This window comes from Fusarium oxysporum, chromosome IV, assembly GCF_013085055.1.
Source record: "Fusarium oxysporum Fo47 chromosome IV, complete sequence".
Lineage (NCBI taxonomy): Eukaryota > Fungi > Ascomycota > Sordariomycetes > Hypocreales > Nectriaceae > Fusarium > Fusarium oxysporum.
The window spans coordinates 3899298-3920781 of NC_072843.1; the positions used below are offsets into that span (position 1 = coordinate 3899298).

At 48.1% G+C, this 21484-nt stretch overlaps 7 protein-coding genes across 7 annotated transcripts; 4 read left to right on the top strand and 3 right to left on the bottom strand.

The window, feature by feature from the left end:
* Window positions 1-267: 267 nt before the first annotated feature.
* Window positions 268-4060, top strand: FOBCDRAFT_159981 (heterokaryon incompatibility protein-domain-containing protein; the record flags this gene model as incomplete). The annotated part of the gene is made up of 6 exons (XM_059608392.1): window positions 268-2062; window positions 2108-2480; window positions 2800-2893; window positions 2969-3333; window positions 3385-3597; window positions 3650-4060. 6 exons carry the CDS (start codon window positions 268-270, stop codon window positions 3906-3908), a joined length of 3099 nt encoding a protein of 1032 aa, XP_059467109.1. The 3' UTR covers window positions 3909-4060.
* Window positions 4027-5849, bottom strand: FOBCDRAFT_200686 (Aldehyde/histidinol dehydrogenase; the record flags this gene model as incomplete). The annotated part of the gene is made up of 3 exons (XM_059608974.1): window positions 4027-5514; window positions 5559-5666; window positions 5715-5849. The coding sequence occupies 3 exons, from the start codon at window positions 5847-5849 to the stop codon at window positions 4027-4029; spliced, it is 1731 nt and encodes a 576-aa protein (XP_059464740.1).
* A 572-nt stretch (window positions 5850-6421) lies between these two features.
* On the top strand, window positions 6422-7858 carry FOBCDRAFT_132536 (FAD-linked oxidoreductase-like protein; the record flags this gene model as incomplete). The annotated part of the gene is made up of 2 exons (XM_059607892.1): window positions 6422-6999; window positions 7048-7858. 2 exons carry the CDS (start codon window positions 6422-6424, stop codon window positions 7856-7858), a joined length of 1389 nt encoding a protein of 462 aa, XP_059464741.1.
* A 65-nt stretch (window positions 7859-7923) lies between these two features.
* Window positions 7924-9137, bottom strand: FOBCDRAFT_260130 (uncharacterized protein). Its single transcript, XM_031178255.3, has 2 exons — window positions 9021-9137; window positions 7924-8954 (listed from the first exon to the last, which is right to left on the bottom strand). The coding sequence occupies exons 1-2, from the start codon at window positions 9062-9064 to the stop codon at window positions 8009-8011; spliced, it is 990 nt and encodes a 329-aa protein (XP_031044142.3). The 5' UTR covers window positions 9065-9137; the 3' UTR covers window positions 7924-8008.
* A 169-nt stretch (window positions 9138-9306) lies between these two features.
* On the top strand, window positions 9307-11926 carry FOBCDRAFT_221929 (uncharacterized protein). The gene is made up of 8 exons (XM_059609590.1): window positions 9307-9475; window positions 9531-9653; window positions 9704-9855; window positions 9906-10058; window positions 10108-10923; window positions 10979-11154; window positions 11210-11399; window positions 11451-11926. Exons 1-8 carry the CDS (start codon window positions 9423-9425, stop codon window positions 11885-11887), a joined length of 2100 nt encoding a protein of 699 aa, XP_059467110.1. The 5' UTR covers window positions 9307-9422; the 3' UTR covers window positions 11888-11926.
* Window positions 11927-12090: 164 nt separating this feature from the next.
* Window positions 12091-18530, top strand: FOBCDRAFT_249944 (uncharacterized protein; the record flags this gene model as incomplete). The annotated part of the gene is made up of 9 exons (XM_059610892.1): window positions 12091-14106; window positions 14161-14200; window positions 14246-14303; window positions 15186-15638; window positions 15695-16453; window positions 16508-16613; window positions 16987-17274; window positions 17330-17408; window positions 17468-18530. Exons 1-9 carry the CDS (start codon window positions 12168-12170, stop codon window positions 18528-18530), a joined length of 4785 nt encoding a protein of 1594 aa, XP_059467111.1. The 5' UTR covers window positions 12091-12167.
* Window positions 18531-18811: 281 nt separating this feature from the next.
* FOBCDRAFT_239282 (uncharacterized protein) lies at window positions 18812-20101 on the bottom strand (the record flags this gene model as incomplete). Its single annotated transcript, XM_031178251.3, has 4 exons — window positions 18812-19274; window positions 19322-19439; window positions 19490-19868; window positions 19925-20101. 4 exons carry the CDS (start codon window positions 20099-20101, stop codon window positions 18812-18814), a joined length of 1137 nt encoding a protein of 378 aa, XP_031044138.3.
* Between the last annotated feature and the right edge of the window lie 1383 nt (window positions 20102-21484).

Sequence of the window (21484 nt, forward strand, 5' to 3'; positions counted from 1 at the left end):
GGTCAGGTGAAGCTCCGGACCTTGAGTGGGCCCAGAAAATGTTGGAGGATATTCTTGGAGAGGTTCAAAAGCATGTGTAAAAGTGTATAAAACACGATGGTTAAGCAAGGACTGCCTGTAGACAGCTGTGTCTCTGATTGGTGGTATAACCGCTCATCTTTCAGCCGCAACTAGGCTTATTTTCTCACTTTCACAGCATTACTTTCTTTCTTCCTCTGCTTGCACAAAGAAGCCCTGTATCATAAGTATCGCAACTCGAAAATAGAAATGACTGAACCACAATCCGAGGCTGATCGAGACCAGCCTTACAAATACCAGGCACTCAAGTCTCCACTCCATATTAGGTTAATTCATCTACTACCCGGCAAGCCTGACGAAGATATTCGACTACGAATCTCCCATGAACTTCTGAGGCAACCAGAGCAACCGAGGTCACTACGCCTATCCCGGAAACAACTACAAAGAACGCTCCCTCCAGGGTGGGATGTTGTTGAAACAATCGAGGGAAGATTCATCTTCATGAACGAGCCTGACGACGCATCAAGTGAGGAAAATGAGGAAAATGAGGAAAGTGATGAAGGAAGTGGGATTGTCCATACTTGGAAACACCCAGACCCAACTATAGACCCAGAACTGTACGAGCTCCCACCTGTAAATCCCGCACAACCCGTCTTCGAAGCTCTATCCTATGTCTGGGGTCGGCAATGTGACCCTGTGGTCGCTACCATCGAGGGAGAGGCAGGTGAGTGTCTGGGAAACATCAAGCTTGGGAAGAACCTAGGAAAGGCACTCAGACATTTGAGATACCAAGATCAAGAGCGCGTACTGTGGGTGGATGCTATCTGCATCAACCAAAACGACGATGTCGAAAGGGCCACTCAAGTTCTTCAGATGTCAAGTATCTATCAGGATTGTAGCCGAGTTATTATCTGGCTTGGCCCCGAAAAGCACGACATAGGGCTGGTTTTCTCTGAGCTGGCTCATATCGGATCTCAGGTTGAGAAGACAACAAACGGTTTCATAATGTCATCCCCGGATACAACCGACTTCAGGTGGTGGAAGGACGATGTTCCAGTCTCCTTTTCCGACGAGGTATGGTCAGCCATCAAAAAGCTCGGCGACCGGTCTTGGTTCCACCGTCTTTGGACTGTTCAAGAGGCTATCATGGCGAATCGTGATTCCATCATCCAGAGTGGCGACGCAATTATTTCATGGGCTTTATTCCGTCGTGCAGTTGCATGCCTTCTGCATAAAAACGAAATGCCGATGGCTCGAGTTTCTATCAGTGCCATGAGAAGCATAGCGAAAAATCCCATCGGAGCAACACTGGCACATACTCTGGATGCATATCAAGCACGGTTGTGTTCAGACTTTCACGATAAGATATACGGACTACTGGCTATTCTACCGCCCAGGTTTGCGAGTGAGATCAAGCCGGATTATGAGCAACCTGTCGTCGAGCTATACAAGTCCTGCTTTCTGGCTAATATCAAAGCTCTTAGCCGCTGGGAGCTGCGTGGCTGTCCTCGAAATCCGGATGAGGGTAATTGCCCCTCTTGGGTTCCTGATCTTTCTCAAGTAGATCCATATGGCCGGAGAGTGTCAGAGCACTACGCCTCTGGATGTTCTGCTCTACACCATGAGTACCAAGCGCCCAATTTACTAAAGGTAGTTGGTTTACGATTCGACACTGTGAAGTCTGTTTCTGAGAAGACCTTTGATCATTGGGACGATGGCGAAACAGCAATTCGCAGTATACGATCTTGGGAACCTGAATGTTCTCTCACAGGCCCGTATCCTAGTGGGGGCACCTATCTGGATGCTTTTGCGGCCACTTTTCTTCAAGACGGAAGAATTGAACGTCGTCCTACCGAGGGATTTACACTTGAGCATATCAAGGATAGGTTCGAAACCGAATTTCTCTCGACAGCCTCGACACCGGTGTCAAAGCTGAGTCGCGGAGACATGATGGAATATGTCATCTGGACACGTTCCAAAGGTAGAGCAATGGTCACAACTGAGAGGGGTAGTATTGGTTTAGCGTGTACTTTCGCACAGCCTGGTAGGTGAGAAACCATAGCTTTGGGATCTCTGCTGATATCGCCAGGCGATGTAATTTGCGTCGTCCTCGGTTGCGACTTTCCAGTACTACTCCGTCCATCTGAGGATAACACCTGGAAGTTTCTGAGTGACTGCTACGTGTGGGATCTAGAAGCTACGCAAGGCTTGCTGGGCCCTCTTCCGTCCCTGTGGCAGGCCCAGCTATTCTATGATCCCGTTACTGAACACCGGTCTTACACCCGCTATCATAACCCCGAAACAGGAGAGCTGACAGTAGAAGACCCTAGGCTGGAGCCTCTTGTAGGATGGCAGCGCGTTTCAGTGGAGGAGCTGGGGCGAGACCTTACAGGCGATGACCCAGAAGTGTATGACTTCTTCCGGAATATGGAAGATGGCAGAATCGTGAACTCTGATCCAAGGTTAGAGCCAGAAGCTCTTAAAAGTCGGGGAGTAAACCTGGAAACTTTTGTGTTAAGCTAGAAGCTCGCTTCTCCTAATATTTTATAACCTTGCTCGTTAGAAGGATACAGAACCTTCTCTAATGGCACAAACCCCTCCTTAATTGTCTTCGTATTCACGAGCCGTTGCAAATGGGCCATAATCTATAGACCGTGGCGGCGTGGCGCACTGCCAAGTGTGTGTCAATTTGTCTGCTAGAATGGTTGGCGACCAGAGCAGCTGTGACTTTAGGCGGACTAATAAAGTTCTACATATTCTGTGATCTCTTTACCTGGTTAGCCGTGGCTACACCTATGAGGCATTGATTGACCACGTCGGCAACTCGGCATCAGCGGGTCGGATTCCTCGTATTCTTCCGCGTATCGGTGCGAGCGTAACATAACCCACTTCTGGGACTTATAAGTAGCAGCTGTATCCATCTAGTTCTGATTCTTTACACTTCCCGCAGCAATCTTCCAAAATGATTTTCAAAGTTTTAGCAGCTTCCCTTTTTGGCATTGCCTGCGCAGCGAAAGACGGTAGTCAATACCCGCTTTCTTATGGTGAAGCATGGGCTGGTCCAGTGCGATTCGCTGACAACTTTAACCTGTCCAGCAATTCTACCGGCTTCACCATGGCCGAGGCCACACTTGTGATGCCGCATCTATCGATTCCCAAGAAGCCGCATAAGGAAGTCGACGAGTATACTGCCTCTTTCTGGATCGGACTCGATGGCGTTTTATCATCTGATATCGTCCGTGGTCTTTGGCAAGCTGGAGTTATAATGTCGGTGTGGCCAAACGGGACGACCCAGTATACAGGCTTTCACGAATGGTGAGATGATGGTGATTGGTCTCCGAGAGCTGTACTAATCACCTCGTCAAGGATTCCCGATGACCCTATTGACGTCAGCTCGTCCAAGCTGGCCATATCAGAGGGCGACCACATCCATGTAGTTCTCAAGACGACAAATAACGGATACCATGGCAGCACCACGCTTACAAACCTGAACACAAGTCGGACATACACACATAGTCAAAACGCTGCAAACCTATGGCGCGGCCCCACTTTCCCAGCTCAAGGTGCAACCGCCGAATGGTGAGAACTTTTGCTACTCCCTCTAGGTCTCATGCTGACCAGATATATAAAGGATCGTTGAAGCAGGAACATATCTGAACACAACGCAATATGTTTTTCCGAACTGGGGAATTGCCTCGTTCTTGAATGCACGAGCCTGTAATGAGAAAGGCAAATGTTCACTACCTGGAGATGGGAACAAGAAGCAGGGGGAGATGACCGCCGTTTTTTGGAATGATACCAAGACGCTCTACACAAAATCGTACATTACGGGGGATCGTGTCTCAGTTGAATACATAGAGAAGCACCAGCCCTCTGTAGCGAACGCCTGAAGATAGGTAGTCATATCGACATCTACTGCTCTTTACGCCCATCTTAGTGCTGTTGGTCTACTGCGACGCTAAAAGGTACTCCTAATAATTAATAATTTATTATATATATACCAAAGAATTACTCATTAGAGAGGTATAGAACTTTCTCTAACGGCACAAACTCCTCCTTGATCGTCCTAGTGCTCACAAACCTCTGCAAATGGGCCATAGTTCCAGTCTTATCATTGGTCCCCGAGTCACGAGAACCTCCGAAAGGCTGTTGAGCCACCACTGCACCAGTACACTTAGTGTTCAGATACAGCATGCCAGCAGCGTGCTTCAAGGCATTTTGAGCCTCGCGTAGCACGTATGGGTCTTTGGCAAAAATACTACCCGTCAGAGCGTATCTGGATGTAGTATCAAGAAGAGTCAAGGTTTCTTCCCACTCATTGTCAGGAAAGACATAGATGCCGAGGATAGGACCGAAAAGCTCTTGTGTCATGATTTCGTGACGAGGGTTGGTTGTCTGATAGACTGTTGGGTAAACGTAGTAGCCTTTGTCCTTAGACGCCTTGCCACCGACGACAAGTTCCAGGTCCTTGTCATTCTTAGCATCCTCGATAATCTTGTTAAGCTTATCAAACGAGGCCTCATGAATGACTGGATTGATGAAGTTTTCGTAGTTCTCGACGTCTCCAACCTTCAAAGCAGACACTTGCTCTTGAAGGTGTTTCTTGAACTCAGGCCACACTGACGCCGCGACGTAGACACGAGAGTTGGCGGAGCACTTCTGTCCCTGGTACTCAAAAGCAGCTCTAACTGTGTTGAGAGCAGCACTCTTCACATCTGCAGTTGGGTGAACAATTCCCCAGTTCTTGCCGCCGGTCTCTCCGACAACCCGGGGATACGAGTTGTAGATCTCGTCCCCAATACCGTTGCCAATTTTCTTCTGCAATCCCTTGAAGACCTTGGTCGAGCCGATGAAGGTCAGAGCGCCGAACTCAGGTCTCTTCAGGACTGCATCAGTGACCTCGTTGGGCTCGCCAGGCAAGAACTGAATGACGTCCTTTGGAAGACCGGCTTCAAGAAGGATCTGATACAGAAGCCAACTAGCATGTATAGCTGAGTCAGAAGGCTTCCAAACCACGACGTTCCCGAGTAAAGCAGCTGGTCCGACAAGCGTGGCACCAAGAGCAGTGAAGTTAAAAGGTGACACTGCATATACAAAACCCTCCAATGGTCGATACTCCATCTTGTTCCATACACCAGGCGTCTGTACTTTCGGTTGCTGAGCATACAGCTTCCATGCCTCGTCGATATAATGACGGAAGAAGTCTGCTGTCTCGGCTGGAGCATCAATCTCAGCTTGCCATATATTTTTGCCCATGCCAATCATGGTTGCCGCAACGATATCCGAGCGATATTTACCAGTTACCAACTCAGCTGCACGAAGGAAAATGGCTGCGCGATCTTCAAAGGGCAGAGCTTCCCAATCGGGCTTGGCCTTGAGAGCGGCGTCTATAGCTGCGTTGACATGGTCAGGCGTGGCGGTTGCATATTCTGCCACGACTTCTTTGTGGTTTGATGGGTTTTGCTGCTTAAGAATTTGCTTGCTGGTGGTCTGAGGCTGATATAAGTATTGTAGTATCTAGGGGAGCACGAGTTACTCACCTCTGCGCCGCTGATTTGAATGGGAATCTTGACAGGGAACGAGCTCTTGAGCTTCTTGATACTTTCTGTAAGCTGGGCTCGTTCTGGGGAGCCCTTGGCATAGTCGAACTACGATATCATGTTAGTACGAAGGGCTTCATGTCTAAGCCGACTTACCATTTTCTCATTCTCGAATTTTGGTGGGTTCCACAGACTCAAATACCGGCTGGCTAACAGAGCTTTGGGCTTGTGCTGGTGAAGAGCACCAAGTCGAGCCAGAGGCCGATGCTGAGAGCTAAAAGATCTGAACATTCTCGGCTGATGAAGGCAAAATCAACTAATAGAGACTTTGGTAAATTGTAGTATGTGCCTTCTTCTTATCACATAACCAGTCATCTTATAAGTCAAGAGGCACGGAGTAGGCCAAGAGAAGTCGGGATGGCATCCCGACTACATATCTCGCTCCGACACCCAGACTGACAAGTCAGTCAACACATGCATATACAAAGGAACCCGGATCGTAATTGATTCTCCACTTTCTGGAATGATTGGTCCCGGCACTTATCAGCGAGATCTGCATGAGTACAGTATCACGTCCTCATGACCTTCTTCGCATAACGCCACGCCTTTTGTGATGAAGAGAGTCCGCTTGACCATGCGGGGTTTGCTCTCAGGGTGACGAGATAGGAATAGAAGCGTCGGCGAATCATTCCGACTTTGCTTATTGGCGGAATGTAGCTTGATAGTAGATAGTGTTAGCTGGAATCCAGGCGGGGGAGGTGAGGATGGCGCTTTTATGAGAGTATATGAAAGCCATGACCGTTTTACAATAGAGCTAGAAGTGTCTTATCACCATCAATCAATCACTCCTTTATCATCTCAACATGCTTTCCAGAACTGTCGTTCAACATCAAAGGCATATTTTGCCCTTATCATCTCGCTTTTACGCCCAACCACAAATAAGAGCTATCTCCAATGCAGCGCTAAGAACCACTTTAAAGCCTACTCAGGCACCCACGGCAGAGGAACCATCACCTCTCTCAAAGATACCGATGGGGGTTTTACTTCGTTCGGTCGCATTGACGACTATAATGGCAAATCGCTGGCTGTTACAACCGTCACTTGCATTCATCGCGCTCATCACACAGTCGAACTCAGCAGTCCTCAACCCAGATAAGAACCCAGTGCTCAGTCGGATCCTTCAATGGACTATTTATGACCACTTTTGCGCAGGGAACAGCATTCCCGAAGTGTCAAGTACTGTCAAGTACATCAAGAACCTTGGTTTCCACGGCATCATTCTCGGATACTCCAAAGATGTGGTCCTGGACCCTAACGTGAAGCTCCCGACTACTGGCGTCGAGGACTATCCAAAAGAGTGCTACGATATGATCGATGAGTGGAAGAAGGGTAACATCAATACTCTGAATATGATCGAGGCCGGTGATCTTCTGGCTGTCAAGTAAGTAACCTACTTCTGTGCAAATGGCCAGCAACTTACATAGCCCAGGGTGACTGGTGCTGGACCCATCGCCGTAGACGCTTTACAGGCTGGTAAGCCGATGAATAGCTACCTCCACAAAGCTCTCAACGATATCTGTAGCGAGACTCGAAGGCGCGGATGTCAACTCTGGATAGACGCAGAACAACAAGCTATGCAACCTACACTCGACGACTGGACCATCATCCTCATGCGAGAACACAACCGGAACGGGAATGCCCTGGTTTACAACACCATTCAAGCTTATCTCAAAGGCGCTAGACAGAATGCGAAAAGGCATATCCACCTAGCAGCTCAAGAAGGCTGGACTGTTGGTATCAAGCTAGTTCGCGGCGCATATATCGAGAATGAAATCCGATTCCTCATCCATGATACAAAAGAGGATACGGACAACTCATATAATGATATTGCAGACATGCTAATTTCTCGAAGAGTGCCAGATGAAGCTGCCAACCTCAGCTTCCCCGACGCGGCACTCGTTTTGGCGACACATAATGCTGAGAGTGCGCAAAAGGCCCTTGGCACACACAGAAAGCGTCTCGAGGCTGGTCTTCCCACAGTGCCTATGAAATGTGCACAGATCATGGGCATGGCCGATGAGTTGAGTTGCAAGCTGCTGCAGGATTACGAGCAGGCTGTCAAGGAAAACAGAGTCACTTCCGAGACACCAAAGATTTACAAATGTTTACCTTGGGGTTCGGTGCAGGAGTGTATCAATTATTTGTATCGACGTGCGGTGGAGAATCGTGGTGCTGTTGAGAGGACGCAGCATATGGCGCAGGCGATGAGACAGGAGCTCCGACGTAGGATACTGGGGTAGATAATAGACAGAAACAAAGGTTGAAGACTTTTGAAGCTCAAATTATGGAAACGTGATTAAGATTGATCAGATCTAAGATTGAAGGCAGAACAATGTTTATCTATCTCAGAGGAAGTTCTACAGCAAGATACCAAGATAGGATACGCTTTGCTATAATGCCTTTTCGTTCTCCAACTTGGTTAATAACTTATTCTTTGGCTTCTCATCGGCCCATCTCGTTCTTGGGAGCTCAAAGGTTGAGGTAATTCGCCCATACGACATGCCACCCAATTGTCCGATCGGCTGTAGCTTGTCAAGCTCAATGTGGCTAAAATCCTCGTTTGCAGCATCTTCCTGAACCCAAAACCGTGTCGCCTTGATGAGAACCATTCCGTAATTGCTCATCCCAGGCTTATGACTTTCGAATTCTTTGATATCCACAACTTGCCCTTCAATAGACAGTACCGACTCTTTGACACGGGATGGTCTGACCGTAGTTGTTGGTGCTTCGGTCAAGCCAGTGATATCCCATTCCGACACTCCATACGGAGCATCAATGGATGAAGCATTCACTGCCTCTATCATGTTCTCCGAAACCGTGTTGATAACACATTCCCCAGTATCCTTCAGATTCTGATACGTATCCTTAGCCGACCCAACGCGAGATGAGAAGCTAACGATAAACATGGGGGGGTCGTGATCAGTGACTTGAAAATAGCTAAAAGGCGCCAAGTTCTTCGTCTCCCCATCGCCGGAAATAGTACTGATGAAGCCAACAGGTCGAGGTGCAATACCAGAGATTAAAAGTCGGTAGTTCTGCCCGACGGATCTGTCAGGCGAGTACGGGTCGATCTCTCGGTGGACCTTGTCAGTGGGGGATTGACCAGTGCGGACACCATCTCCATAAGACCAGGATGGGTCTGGGGACTTTGTTATCTCAATGGGCTTGCCGGAGTGATCAAAGTCTGGTCGGTTGGCTATCGTCTCCACGAAATTGGTGATTGGTTGCACTGCTGAGAATGCAGGCTTAGCTGCAGCTGCAGCTGACGAAGTCAGTCGCATTGTTGAGGGCGATGCGTTTGTTATCAGGCATTTGCGTGCATGTAACGTTGATGGTCTGGATTGAGGAGGTCAGATACTGTGCCTCTGGATGATATGATCGGGACATATCGTTCTAACTGACCTTGATGCAATTGCGGAGCGAAACGTAGTCCAAACCCTGGTCATTATGACAATTCTGACATCAAAGCACTGACCAGTTTTAGAAACAGCGATCTCTTCCAGAAGCACTGAATCCGGCAGTCGACTTACACTGACGCAAATATCAAGTGGAAATGTCGGGATTGTTATACCGATATAGGACACTAACAATCCCGCGTGATAAGCTTCCACTATCGGCATCTCATTCCGACCACTTCACTCCGCAGCCGATAACGCAGCCCAATCCTCCAAAGCCGCTGATAAGCTTTTTCACGAACGCTACCACATTAGGCAAAGACCCAGCCGGAATGATATTCCAGCTAGAAGACTTAAGTCGGAACAGCACCCCGACCTCTCCTCAACAGCCATTGTCAATTGCGCAACGATGCCTACTACACAGAATGGTCAATTTCGGATTATTAAGAAATGCGCCAAAGCGTGAGTTCTTATCTGGGTCGTTGAAAGCCGATAGCTGATTGCCATGGTTGGGTAGGTGTAAGCGATGTCGGTCTATGAAGGTCAAGTGTTCGGGGGCGCAGCCTTGTTTGAGGTGTGGACGGAAGAATGAGAGATGCATATACGAGGCGGAGGAGAAGAAAGTCTCTGTTCCCGAGAGGTAAGTCTCGTCGTTTTCTCTTATGTCGCTGTGGCTAACTGTTGGGACAGCTACCTCCGTGCCTTAGAGAGGCGACAAGATGGACTTCCATCTCCAGGGTCTCTTGGCGATGGCATTAGGCCGCGTCCAAGGCACTCTTCTGTTTCTGATTATGGTATCTCCGGTGTAGTCACGCGAGACGCATCCATGGTTGCAGATGGAGGTGAGTAGCTAGTCAACAACCTGCCATCCTGACTAACGTAGTAGCTTCAGATCTTACCCTTGGAACACCTCAAGATCATGACGAGAACGACGAAACAAACGAGGCTGCCTCTCTATCCACCAATGACGTCCTCGAACCGGCCTTCCGACAGAACCCCCTCGTCGACAACGACTACGTCTTCGGCCAAGCTATGGGTCGATACTGTACGTTTCCATCCGTCAATCATCGGCATACACTAACAGATCTTCACAGGGTACATGGGCCCCGCGTCATCATGGGCCTTCTGCAGGAGAGTCCTAGCCCTTGTAGGCAAGCATCTCCCCGAAGCAAATAACGAGCCTCTACCCTGGCACCTCGACGGAGTAGCCTTCCGACTACAGTGGAGACCACTTATGCCAGATGAGCAACCGGATATTTCCAACTTACCTCCGTCAGACTATGCATATTTCCTCATTCAGACTGCGAGGTTCTATCTTGGTCCTTTGGCGAGTTTGATAGATGAGGCTGAGTTTCTTCAGCATTTTAAAGAGCTTTATCAAGATGCTTCGGCTAAAGCGGCATCGTGCAAGCTGTGGTATGCGCAGTATTTACTCATGATAGCTTTTGGAAAGGCCTTTCTGGGTGGGAAAAGTCCTGATGGAAGTCCGCCGGGGTATCAATATGCTGCACGGGCGATGCCATTGATGCCTGAGTTGGCCGGCATTGCTCTTGACCCTGTTCTCTCTGCGCAAGCACTCACCCTAGCCGCCATCTACTTTCAGTCGATTGACATGAGAGTGGCAGCATATCAACATATTGGACAAGCTCTCCGGATATGTGTACTGTCCGGATTTCACAGACACATGCCGGAAGAAGCTGTGGGGGCACAGCACTCTAAGCGATGCCACATCATATTCTGGGTTGTCTATATGCTGGATCAAGAGTTCGCTGCTCTCATTGGTGCAACGAGTGCCATAAGAGACGAAGATATCACCAATAAGCTACCTTCTCAGGCGGACAGCTCGCTGAGCTCACTGAGTCTGACCCTTCATGTGCAGCTTGCTCGGTTAATAGCCCGACTACTGGGGAGTAAGTGCCACCCCCCACTAAAATCACCATGAAATGCATGCTAACATTTTTAAAGCGGTATACGGTGTTGGTAAAGACTATGACGGCACCCTTTTTAGCAACACGCAGTCTATCCTAAGGAACTTGGCCGAACTAAACCGTGACCTGAACAATATTATCAACAATCATTTCCGAGACTCGATTAGTAAAGCGTCACGAATTGCAACAAGACTTCTGCTCCAATATCACCACGTAGGTTTCAGAGCGCAGTGCCGAACTTGAAATTTTTGAACTGACCTGCTTCCAGTGCGTCGTACTCACAACAAGGCCGCAGATAATGTGCGCTTTGCATATGCACATCGAACAGTCCAAGACACAACTTATGACCCATGGCTTATCACTATCTCCACCGGTTGCATCACTTATACAGTCATGCGTTAGCTCAGCGCAGGCGATTTTGAAGACGCTCCGTGCCTTGGCAGATGAAGACCTCATCGGTAAGTACGATCGTCTTGAAAGTCAATTATGAAGCTGATTATTTGTCGCAGAGGCGTTTCTGCCCTTCCAAATAGAGTATGCCTCATCGTCAGCGTTTCTCCTCCACCTCATCCCCATAATCTGCCCATCTCTTCTTTCAGATGATTCATGGCGTGATGATGCTCGCTACGTTTTTGATACTCTTATTGCGAAAGGTAGTCTTATTGCTCCTCTGCGTAAAGTAGAGCTTGAGCAGCTGGAACAGAAGTTATCTGCTCTGACGCCAGCTAGTAATATCGTAACGCCAGAAATACAGACCCAAGTGGAGGAGCATGGCAACGTCCAGGAAGAGGAGAGCAGGGAACCAGAGTTACAGGAACATGTCTCAGATGAGACAGGATGGGACCTCTTTGCGGCTAATGCCATGGCAGGGTTGACGCCTGGCGAGTTGCTAGATCTAGCAGAACAGCTTGATGTGGATAGCTTTTTATATCAACCCGAGATGTGAGAAAGTCGAAAAGCATTAGCAAGAATACAAGAATTTATAAAATTGCTTTCCTAACTCACTCATTAATTACTAATGCCCAGATCTGACGCTATTCCAGATTAGGCTGAAGACGCTTTCAAGCGATTTGATAGGATGCAGCCGTTCCAAGCCACAGGCTGACTCCAAGGCTCACAAGCATGAGTTCAGCTGAAACCACTCAACTTTGCAATTTCAAACGACTGGAATTTGACGCAAAGCACTTCAAGTGACTTTTAAGTAGCTCAAAGCACAACCCATAGTCATGGCGCAGGTCTCCGCAGAAGCACGAGTCCCTTCCCCGCCGCCTCTGAGGGCGGGCAAAGGCAAAGGTCGCCGATACGACGTCCCTCCACCACATGCGCCAAATCAGCAATACGCGGTAATTCCAGAGACGAGCTACAACAATAAGTTCACGCCATATCCATACGATTATAATGCCTTGCCACCACTATCTCCATCTACTCCAAAGGCTGCCCTCAGCCCGAGCCCCAAGCTACTCCAAAATCAACAAGCCGCATCATCTTTTAGCGAGCTGTCTTACCAGTACAGGCCGATCGAAGATGCATCCATCAGATTGGTTAGAATACTGCCAGAGAGAAAAACGATGATCAAGTGCGAGATTATCCATGTTTCTCTGGAACAACCTCCTCCTTATACGGCTATTTCCTACACTTGGGGAGATACCGGTGACACTCGGAAGATCGAGATTGAAGGTTGTTTGATCCCGATAGCTGTCAGCCTCCACGGAGCACTGCAAGCGCTTCGACAAAAGCACTCTTCTGTGCTGGTGTGGGCAGATGCTCTCTGCATCAACCAAAAGGACCGAGATGAGCGGAGTCAGCAGGTTCAGCTCATGCCGTTTATCTACTCCAATGCTGATAACGTCGCAATCTGGCTTGGTCCGGAAGAAAACGACAGCGCGCGAGCTGTCAGGTTTCTCGATGCCATAGCGACTACAGGTGAACCTTTTGATTCCAGCAATATTTCTAAACTGTTAGCAGCTGGCGCCGAAAACGGTGACCTTCTGGCAGTGATATCACTCTTTGGGAGAGAGTACTGGAGACGATTGTGGGTCGTCCAAGAAGTTTTCAACGCGAAAAGAATAATGGTTCACTGTGGCTCGACTCGCCTCGAGTGGAAGAAATATCAGAGTGCTTCAGTTCTATTCAGCCAACGTCGAGGAGAGCTTAACTTCAACAATAAAGACAAACTCAAGAGGAGACTAGTAACTTCACCTGATCAGTTCAGCTATGTTCAGACACTCATCTACCAAGGGCCCGCTAGTCTACCGGATCTCAAATTCCACATGTCGGATGGCGAAGAGGCTCTTCTACAGGTGTTACGAACTTGTCGCAGAAAGCTCGCATCTGATCCTAGAGATAAATTGTACGGAATCCTCGGCGTTTTACCAGCCAGTATTCGAGACGAGTTCCGCGCGGACTACAATCTCTCCGTTAAGGATGTGTACACTGAGATTGTCGACTTTCTTCTCAAGACGACTGAGAAGCTCGACATTATCTGCGAAGCAATCCACTTCCCTGTTCACACCAGCACCGCCAACCTTCCTACATTCGTCCCAGACTGGTCACACATACCGCAAACATCAGCAATGGGCTTCAAGTACAATTTCGCAGCTTCAGGCTCCAGCAAAGCCATCTGCCGCTTCCGCGACGAACGCCTCAACAAGCTTGAAATTTCAGGTCTCGAAATCGATATCGTTCAAAGCAAAGGCGTCGTTGTCGGAACGCTTTGTAACCTGGGAGATTATCTCATGGCGTTCCTACACTGGAGAGCGCTACTTCTTCACGCTGTGGAAGGTCGCACCAAGGAGGAAATACAGATGGCAGAAGAATGTTCCGCAGCGACGATATGCCTCGGTCAAATCCCATCGGAATATGACCGAGGTCGATGGCAGGCAGAGATCTGCCATGTCTTTGCGAACCTCTTTCGCGATCGTCTACCGTACATCAGGCTCGATGAGAGACTAGCTCATTATTTGAAAACTGCATCAGAGGTCAAGGCTGAAATGAGGAGGCATTTTCTGCAAATTCATTTTGGGGATCGTATGATGGGGAGATGTTTCTGTCTTACACAGAATCGTCGGCTTGCGATGGGATCCGGGTTCATGCTTGCCGGTGATATAATCGTTGTGCCACTAGGTTGTTCGACGCCGATATTGTTGAGAGCAGAGGGGACGCAGGGTGAGTATAGATATGTGGGCGATATATATATTGATGGGTATATGTCTGGTAAAGCTGTTGATCAATGGCAGGCGGGGAAGCGGCAGTTGAAGAAGTATGTACTTCACTAAGATTGAATATTCTTGCCGATGTGTCTTAGCTCCAAAGAGTCCTACGTTAGAATGTCTGAATGGTGGGTGATGTCAGGGTGTCATGTGGTAAGCCTCGGTCCCCGAAATGTGCGGCCCACTGGTGATCGGACATAGTCTCCATGTACCTGGTCAGTGGTCAACGATTTAGCATTCGGAAGGCCTAGCCAATCAATCAGCCGACCTAACCTGAGTGATTGATCGTGAGGCATATATCTTCACGGATATGGGAGAGAATGTGGTTACACAAGTTAAACAAGTAAACTCCGAGTCAATACCCCCCGCAATCGTACGTTGACCTGACGTCAGACAGATAGAGTTAGTGAGGCGAGCACTCAAACTCGCGTCGAAGCAAGGCCAAGTGACCCCATCCCTTTGGGGGACAGAAAATATGAGACTGGCATCCCCGGATCTACTACCAGCCCGAGTCTCAACTTTTATGTCTCCCTCCAGCCACCCCTGTCACCGACTGAGACTCACCGGTCATGATAGAGGCGTACTAACAGAAGCTAGTTGAGCATACATAGGACGCATTAACAAGCTTATCAGAATATATACGTGACATAGGACTGAGAAATACTGAGACCTGATAGCCCTTACATTTGTCTTTTTAGTGTATACTCCCAATCTCAAAGAAGCTTTCGACGATAACCCCCGGTCATCACCATTCACTATCGAGCTCTGGAAGACTTGGCCTGCGGCGAATTTCCCCACACCCTGGGAGCCGCCATTCGGATCAACACCAACTCGATATCTGATAGTGGAGCGATCATGGGCTCTATATCGATTTCTACACAACGCGCGCCAGGCCCCGAACTATTATTAAGTGACGCACTTTGGAGAGAGAGGGTGCCGCACATTAACGGAGAGAACCACTTCTTCTGGCCGTATCCAACCCTAAAAAGGTTGATGACACGGGAGACAATCATCCGGCAACTTCATACCGTCAAGATAGGACTGGAGGATGCGGAAGCCTATAGCAGCTTAATTCTGGGCACCGAAAAAACCTCATTTTTCCGAGTCTTTGCAATACTAGTTATCGTGGAGCGACCCGGCGATATTCAGGCTTTCATAGACGCAGACTTGCATGACGAAAGATTTCCTCTGGTACAAGGATCTGAGTATCATCTTACTGTGCAGATTTGCATGGCGAGGTTGGGGTGGTCTCACATGCAGAAAGACTATTTCAACATTAACCAACTTCGATCGTCGCCGAGGTTCTTTGCACTGGGGGAGGATTACGAGGCTCAGCACTACGATATACCCAAAGGACAGATGCTTCCTTGGGTATTATGTAGAGACAGCTATGGAGTACACGAAGAGACACTGTCTGGGGGATGCGGAGAGGTTGTCAAGTACAAGATTGACTCAGAATCACATGGCTTTTCCCCGTTACTCGAGAAGGTATGTTCATTTCGGGCCTTGCTGCTTTACGAGAGTCTAATTTTCGTACCTCATAGCTTGGCTTCTATAATAGCTTCGTTGCCGTCAAGTCTTTGAAAAACACAAACAGGAAGAAAGGCACGTCGAACAAAGAGTTGAAAATGCTCAAACGATTCAGTGGCCTAAACCATCCAAACATCATCACGCTTTTGGCTACATACACTCTCAACAACCAGTTTCACTTCATCTTTCCAGCTGCCGAATACGATCTACTTATGTATTGGAAAATCCACCCCGGCCCGCTTGTTAACCCAGCTTCTGCCAACAGGGAAGGTCTCTTATGGCTGTCGGGACAAATTCGAGATCTCTTAGCCGCCCTAGTACATATCCACCAAGGTCAAAAGATTCATCTGGATACAGAAGCAATGTTCGGCAGACACGGCGACATAAAACCTGCCAATATCCTATGGTTCAGGTCACGGAAGGAAAAAAGAGGCGTCTTTGTCGTTTCAGACTTTGGTATTGCAGATGCTCACAAAGAAGAAACCAGATCCATTATTCCTGGAGCCGATTTGCCTGTCACACCCAGGTATCGAGCACCTGAGTGTGATATTCGTGATGGCCAGATATCCAGAGCATATGATGTGTGGAGTCTAGGCTGTGTGTTACTTGAAATGACTTGTTGGATCCTCGGGGCAAACGAACTCAGGGAACGATTCAAAGAGATCCTGGTTTCACCTTATATCACGGGGGTTAAGACCGATATATACTTCGATATTCACTGGCTCGGCCCTGGAGAGGGCTACAGACTTTGGATAAAAGAACAGATCGTCAAGGTAAGTCTCCCAACTCAGGAATTTGACACAAACTCTTTCTGACACTATTGGCAGTGGATCGGTTCTTTGCACAATAAGCCGGGTTGCAGCCCTTACGTTCATGATTTGTTGGATATAATACACGAAGATATGCTGGCCGTTGATCAGAATAGGAGGAAAAGTATGGCTGGATTATTTGATATTGTTGACGAGATGCACCAACGCGCCATTAATAGCGTTGACTATATTAGAGCTCCGGAACCGAGGGAAGTAATTATGGAGGCAAGATATATGGATGGAGTGGATCTAAATCATAAGATAGAAAGCATTCTTGAGTCTCGGGAGGAGAAAAGAAAACAGCTGAACGAGGCTTCGCATTGAAAGATATCGGGTAACTCGTGACAGCTATTCAAAGCCAAGACCTGTCAGGGCATGGTTAGCTCCGAATAGCGCCATTATAATGATCGATAGTTTTGTCTGGAAAATTAATAGCGCTTCGAATTATGTCGTTTTAAATACGTTAGCTTAACTAATCTTGGTTCTATTTCGTTTAGAAAAGCCAACTGGAGTTAGCAGCGATAATTTTAAACAAGGGCCAGCATATGTCCGATTAGTCTCGACCAATCTATTATCATACCACCGGAATTGCGGCATTGGGGCAGCAGTATTTAATTACTCGGTGTGTCACGACTCGACGATAGTTTTCTCCTTTGTTTCCTCTTTTGCGAAAATTGGATTGGCCAGTATTGCAAAAATGAGATTCTCACAGTATTTCGTGGCTTTGGGCATGGCCTTGTCAGGCGCTGACGCCCTAACTATCAACTCTGATTCTTGCTTGAAGGGTATGTCATATTCTATGATCTCTCAGGGGCGCACTGGCTAACTTACTCAATACAGCCGTTACTGGGGTTTCGAGCAAGACATATGCATCTGACTGCAAAGCCTATCTATACACCACAGTGACACCCAAGAAAGCGTAAGGACAACCACCCTTATTTGGACAGTGTCACAACAGCTAACGAAATGGCACAACAGCACTATCTATAGAACAAAGACTGTAACAAGCATCCCGACAGTCCGGAAATCAGTTACAGCAATTAGCACACAGCGCGTAACAGCCACAAGGACCAACTCTGTCGTACAGAGCGTTACCATTGATATCACTACTACTGTGACAATGGATGGTACCAAGACAGTTACCCAGCAGACCACAAAGACAATCACGACCACTGCTCAGAACGTCAATCCCCCATTCAGGAAGCGAGCAGCCAATGCGCCTGTCATTCCTTCTTACGCCAGCAGCGCGTGCAGCAACTCGGCCAAGTACTCCTCTGCATGTTCTCGTGTTGGTGTAACCAGCAAAACCGTCACTCTTCCACGAACGACGATCGTTTCAGTCATCCACAAGGTTATTATTCCACGAAGGACTACGATCAAGACTGCTATCGCAACTGCTTATGCCACCAAGACGGTCAAGACAGAAGTTGTCCAAGAGACCTATACCACTGAGAAGATCAACAAAGTTGTTGGAACGCAAGTAAAGGACAACATTATCGCTACTGAGACCAAGACCGAGATCAGCACCAAGACCGAGGCGGCCGATCCACTGGAAACAATCTACCTTATCGCACACGACAGCGGTGATCCCAACCTTGCCCCCATCGGCGGTGTTGGTTTCACCAACCTAGAGAGCCAAATCGGCACTGGAAAATACTTCCTTGACTTCACCGCCGACGTATCTTCCGACTTGACCTTCACCCTCAACCAACGCACAGGCGAAATCAAACCCGTCAACGGGCCTGGAAGTTCCAATGGAAAGAGTGCTTACTCCAACGTCAACGGAAACTCAGACAACTACGTGCGTGTCATGTCGACCGAGGAAGCGACAGCGAATCAGGCCAACATCTTGGTCTGCAAGATTATCCCGGCGACTTCGTACCCCTTGGGCCTTCAGTGTTTGTGGGGGACTAATCAAATTGCCGAGTTTTGGACATGCTCTTCACGATTGGTCCTTGTTCAGCCGGGAGTCGATTTCACGAGTCAGTGTACGGGTGGTTCTACCTCTTACAACATTAACATAGAGGTCCGCTTGGCTTAGAGGGGATTTTTAAGTCGATAGATGAATGATGAAATAGACCTTCTGTAGCATTAGAATTTGTTAGACCGCAAATGAATTGACGTCTAGATTTCATAGTCGCAGGTCACAGCATCGCACTTTGACAGACCCCTGAGCTCCAATTAGGAGGCGTGCTCACAGCTAGGTCAAGGAGGCCATGAACAAATTCACGAGAATTTCTGTGTGAGTCTGATTGACTTGTAAAGGTTCCTGAAGGCCCTTGATTGATGGCTACTGTACTGAGACAATGTGCTTAATCTCAATCACATACTGTTACTCCTGTCATAAGACACATTTACCGACATGGTCTTCCTGATATGGGGTGATAGTGCTGGACTAGCAGGCCCACCAGCTGGCTCAGCATTGCCCTGACCATTCATCGTACCACGATGTTCCTTGAGAATACTCTTGTCACTCTGGTTGTCAGAAGTATGATCCGGGTGAGCCTCCGTCTCAATCAAAGCACTCCATTGACCAGCCTTGTTCTTGGGAACGAACATGATGTTGTTCATGTTCTTCAAGCGATGCGAGTTCTCGCTTGACTTGGCTGATGAAGGAAAGACCTTGCGAAGCATGGGTCGAAGGGTAGGAATGCATGCAGCCATGATGATGAGGGCGTTCTCGGCACAGGCTGTGAGAAGGAGTTCACCGACGTCGTAGGTAGGATCGGTGCTTGTTGCGTTCGCTTTGAGCTTGGTGCATTTGATGACGGCGATGGCTCCGGCACTGGAGGAGTTAGTAAGAGATGATCATAGCAGGGAACGAGAACGTACAAGACACCAAGACTCATGGCGACGGCTACACCAAACTTTTCCTTGTTCTTCATGTTCAAGTTCCAGAGCATAGCCCACGGAAGAAGCGCGAGGATGAAATCGGTAGCAGCAGAGTAAGCTTGATGAATGTTAGTATTAGACACAGCCAACCGTATGGAACAGACTTACCGCCGATGAAGTATAAAACTCCAAGGTAGGCATCAGGATGCCAACACTTGCTCGCAATAGCCGGGTTCCATGTTGTTCGAGGATCTTTGCAGTGCACAAAGACAATGATAGAGATGAGGATATGAAGCGTAAGCATAGTGACAACGATGAACCAGAGGAACCGATGGATGAATCGTTGTGCGGCCAGTCGCATGAGACTGATGGAGAAGGATGTCTTGCCTAAGGCACACGACATGACGACGAAGGGCTGTGAGACTTGGCCCAGCAATGCGACCGGGACGGCGTCTTGAGGGGCGAAGGTGAGAACCCATTCGACGTGTCGACCGAGACCTTTCTGGACGGCTGCTTCGATGATGGCGCCATAGCAAATGAGAAGAATCTGTTATCAAAGACGCTTGTCAGTTTGTGATATGTTGAAGAAGGTTGGCTTCTTACCAGAGAGACAACAATGACCCAGTCATCAAGACCAAAAACCTTTCGAACAAACAACCTCGTATACACTCTAAGTGCAACAAAGAGAATGGGAAAGATCACAGAAAGCCAAGTAACAGTCCGAATCATCGGCCCTCGCGTCTCAGCGAGATACTCAGGAGAAGGCGTAGCAGCAGCCATATTCGCATCGATAGCCAACAAGTTTGTCTCACACTGCTTTAACAGGCACATTCATGCGTCTTATATGTTCCAAGGACAAACCTTGATACACAATACGAAAATAACCAAACCGGCAGGCAAACAAATTCTTTTGTAACATAGCTTTGTTCTCTCAAGTATATGTCACATCTCAAAGAGACCATATGAAGGATTTCGAGTATCACAAAGAAGAAAAAAGAAAGAAGGATATTCATCGTGGGGAAAAGATTGGCCTCGGGAGAGACCGAGCCCATTGGACTCGAAACAACGGCTGAGAAAAGCAACGTCGAAAACGGGGCTGCAAAACCGCCGAGTAGCGAATCTAATCGAGGGCATGAGAATATCCCGACTGTGAGAGGAGAGAAAACTATGGGGACGACCAATGCCATCACAATCATACGTTAACCGAGCCCCAACGGAGGCGATCTGCAGATCCAATCGCGGGGGACAATAGACGACGTTTGTTCGCTTTGCATAATATGTCAAATATCAGTTGTTACAACAGGGTCGTAAACAAAATTAGAGCATGGGAGTCGCTTATTGTTATCTCCGTATTGCTGCCAATCCCGGTGAGTTGTTGGGCCTCGCGAATCTGATAGATCAGATACCGTGCCATACTCCTGCATATTGGCTCGCCACAGAGAGTGGATTTGCCGGCCGCGAGAATTTCTGCAAGAAATTTGTGCAGAGTGGATTTGATTTGAATCAGAGTCTTGATTATTTTAGTGTTGAAGAAACCGTTGCGTGAAGATCAATGTTAATTGATGTCTTGTCTAAAGTTAGTCGAAGCTTAGTTCCTGCACTAATGGCGGCGTACTTGTCCCGTGTCACTAGCTTCAACGTTATCTTATTGTGTAAGATTGTCTACGAACCAACAGTAAGCCAGTAATTACGTGACAGTCACTTCTCATATCCCGTTGTATTCAGCTTGTCTACCTGTGCGTCGAATATTGCCTCGAGTCCTGTAAGCTCTTTGTTTGCTCAGCCTTTTTCCAAGGATACCCCTGACCTGCACAAGGATGATCCCGCCTCCCCGGTGAGATATTGTCTCTTCTCTCGTTCTCATCTAAGCCGATTCAGACAATATCAATCGAGGTGCCTGCTAATCGAGACCGTGTGCGTGGGATTCTTTGTTATAGCTACTGCATGCCAAGTTTCATGGAGCCTCATACTTGTGTGGGGGAGCCAACAATTTCACACATGCTTGCGAGGGAACGCTTCCTGTTCCTGTATCCTCAATGGCTGCTCCGCTTCTGTTTTTGGTTTCTCCCGCGTTGAGTTCAGACATATCATAAACACTAGCATAAATACCCTGCAAGTTTGTGGTGGAGTACTGTTACATGGTGCATAATCCAGACGCATTCT

Coding starts and splice junctions, on each gene's coding strand:
- FOBCDRAFT_221929 (XM_059609590.1), top strand. CDS start 9,423: ATGCCTACTACACAGAATGGTCAATTTCGGATTATTAAGAAATGCGCC. Junction 10,924..10,978: donor AATAGCCCGACTACTGGGGA/GTAAGTGCCACC, acceptor ACATTTTTAAAG/CGGTATACGGTGTTGGTAAA. Junction 11,155..11,209: donor TTCTGCTCCAATATCACCAC/GTAGGTTTCAGA, acceptor ACCTGCTTCCAG/TGCGTCGTACTCACAACAAG.
- FOBCDRAFT_260130 (XM_031178255.3), bottom strand. CDS start 9,064: ATGACCAGGGTTTGGACTACGTTTCGCTCCGCAATTGCATCAAG. Junction 8,955..9,020: donor CGCTCCGCAATTGCATCAAG/GTCAGTTAGAAC, acceptor TCCTCAATCCAG/ACCATCAACGTTACATGCAC.